This window comes from Solanum stenotomum, unplaced genomic scaffold (assembly GCF_019186545.1).
Source record: "Solanum stenotomum isolate F172 unplaced genomic scaffold, ASM1918654v1 scaffold8472, whole genome shotgun sequence".
Classification (NCBI taxonomy): domain Eukaryota; kingdom Viridiplantae; phylum Streptophyta; class Magnoliopsida; order Solanales; family Solanaceae; genus Solanum; species Solanum stenotomum.
Window position 1 is genome coordinate 449 of NW_026037198.1, and position 1547 is coordinate 1995.

The 1547-nt window shown below is 30.3% G+C and overlaps 1 protein-coding gene across 1 annotated transcript; it reads right to left on the minus strand.

Moving 5' to 3' along the window:
- Positions 1 to 380: 380 nt before the first annotated feature.
- On the minus strand, positions 381 to 1341 carry LOC125853062 (transcription factor MYB7-like; the record flags this gene model as incomplete). The annotated part of the gene is made up of 2 exons (XM_049532736.1): positions 381 to 637; positions 865 to 1341. Coding segments are annotated over 2 exons (734 nt in total), but the record flags the coding sequence as incomplete, so codon positions are not given.
- Positions 1342 to 1547: the final 206 nt, after the last annotated feature.

Below are 1547 nucleotides of genomic sequence, written 5' to 3' on the forward strand. Positions count from 1 at the left end.
GACAATAAATCGAATCGAAATAATAACAATAATACGAGTGAGAGGACCATTGAGGTAACAGTGACACAAAACACCTGAAAAAAAATACATTTTAAAATGTCATGGTGCACTTTTCGAAAGTCAACTTGACTAATTTTCAAACCTAAGTTAGATTACATTAATTCGATATTTTAAAATAAAATTTAAATATTTAAAAAATATACGAAAAATATTATAAAATACAACTTTATTCATATTAATATGATTAAAAAAAAATTCACAATATAGGTGAGAGGATCATTGAGGTAACAATGACACANCACCTGAAACTTAAAATTGCATAGACTAAAATAAGCCGACAAAAGGATGTGGATGACCTTGAATTCTGAATCCGCCATTGCTCAAAAATGACATGAATTTTCATAAACAAGTTGAAAATACTCTTCATAGACCTCCTCAAATAACATATAATTTTCATTATTATTGAACTCTATGCATTTTTGGGGTGGAAAAAGGAAATTATCATTGAGGAGTAATTCATCTATCACTTGAAGTTTCTCAAAAATTTCATCTTGGTTTTGATCTTCAATATTTTGAGATGAAGAATGGATTTCACTAGTAGAGGTTGCACTACTTGTGCCATCTTGATTGCTAGAACCTAAAAAAGAAAAAAAAAGGAAAAAAACCATAAGCTTGTGTCATTCGATAAAATTTCATAAAAATAAATAAATCATATATATGAGTAAATAATATTATTTTTTAAAAAACTATACTATATTTAGCGGTTTTGATATACATCACCTAATAATTAATTTGTTTTAAATAACCGCTAATTTTTTATTTTTTTAAAACGTGACACAATGGAAGGTTCCATTAGAAAATCACATATGCACTTACTAGTGAAATTGTGATTATTATCTGATACTGCTTGCGTGGAATTCTGTGTATGTGGTTGCTCCTCTATCTTTGTTGCTACTTCATCTTCAATATTATGTTTTTCGACAATCTTCTCCTTCTTCTTCCTCCTCGTCTTATTTTCGTCGTTATTTTTTCGATTAATTTGGGAAGAGACATTCGGTTTTTCCTTTTTCCTTCTCCTTTTTTTTGCTTGAGATTTGTATTTCCGCGGCTCATTTCCTTGTGCTTTGAGTTTCTTGAGGAGACTCGTGTTCCAATAGTTCTTGATGTCATTGTCTGTTCTACCAGGTATTCTTCCGGCAATGAGGGACCAACGACTACCCAAAAGAGTATAAAGTCGAACAATAAGATCATCCTCTTCGGGTGTAAAGGTTCCTCTATTGAGTCCCGGTTTAAGATAATTCACCCATCTTAATCTACAACTCTTGCCGCATCTTAGTAGCCCTAAAATATGTGAACTACATTTAATTAGTTAACTAACTAGTTCAAGTTAATAAGTGCATTGATAAAATACACTTTTAATATAATTCAATCGGGGTGATCAGAGGTGAAATTAACCACAACTTTCTTGAAAATGGTAATAATTGATGGGCAAATTACAAAAATCACATACTTTTAAGGTAAAATTACAATTTATCCCTTAAAAGTTT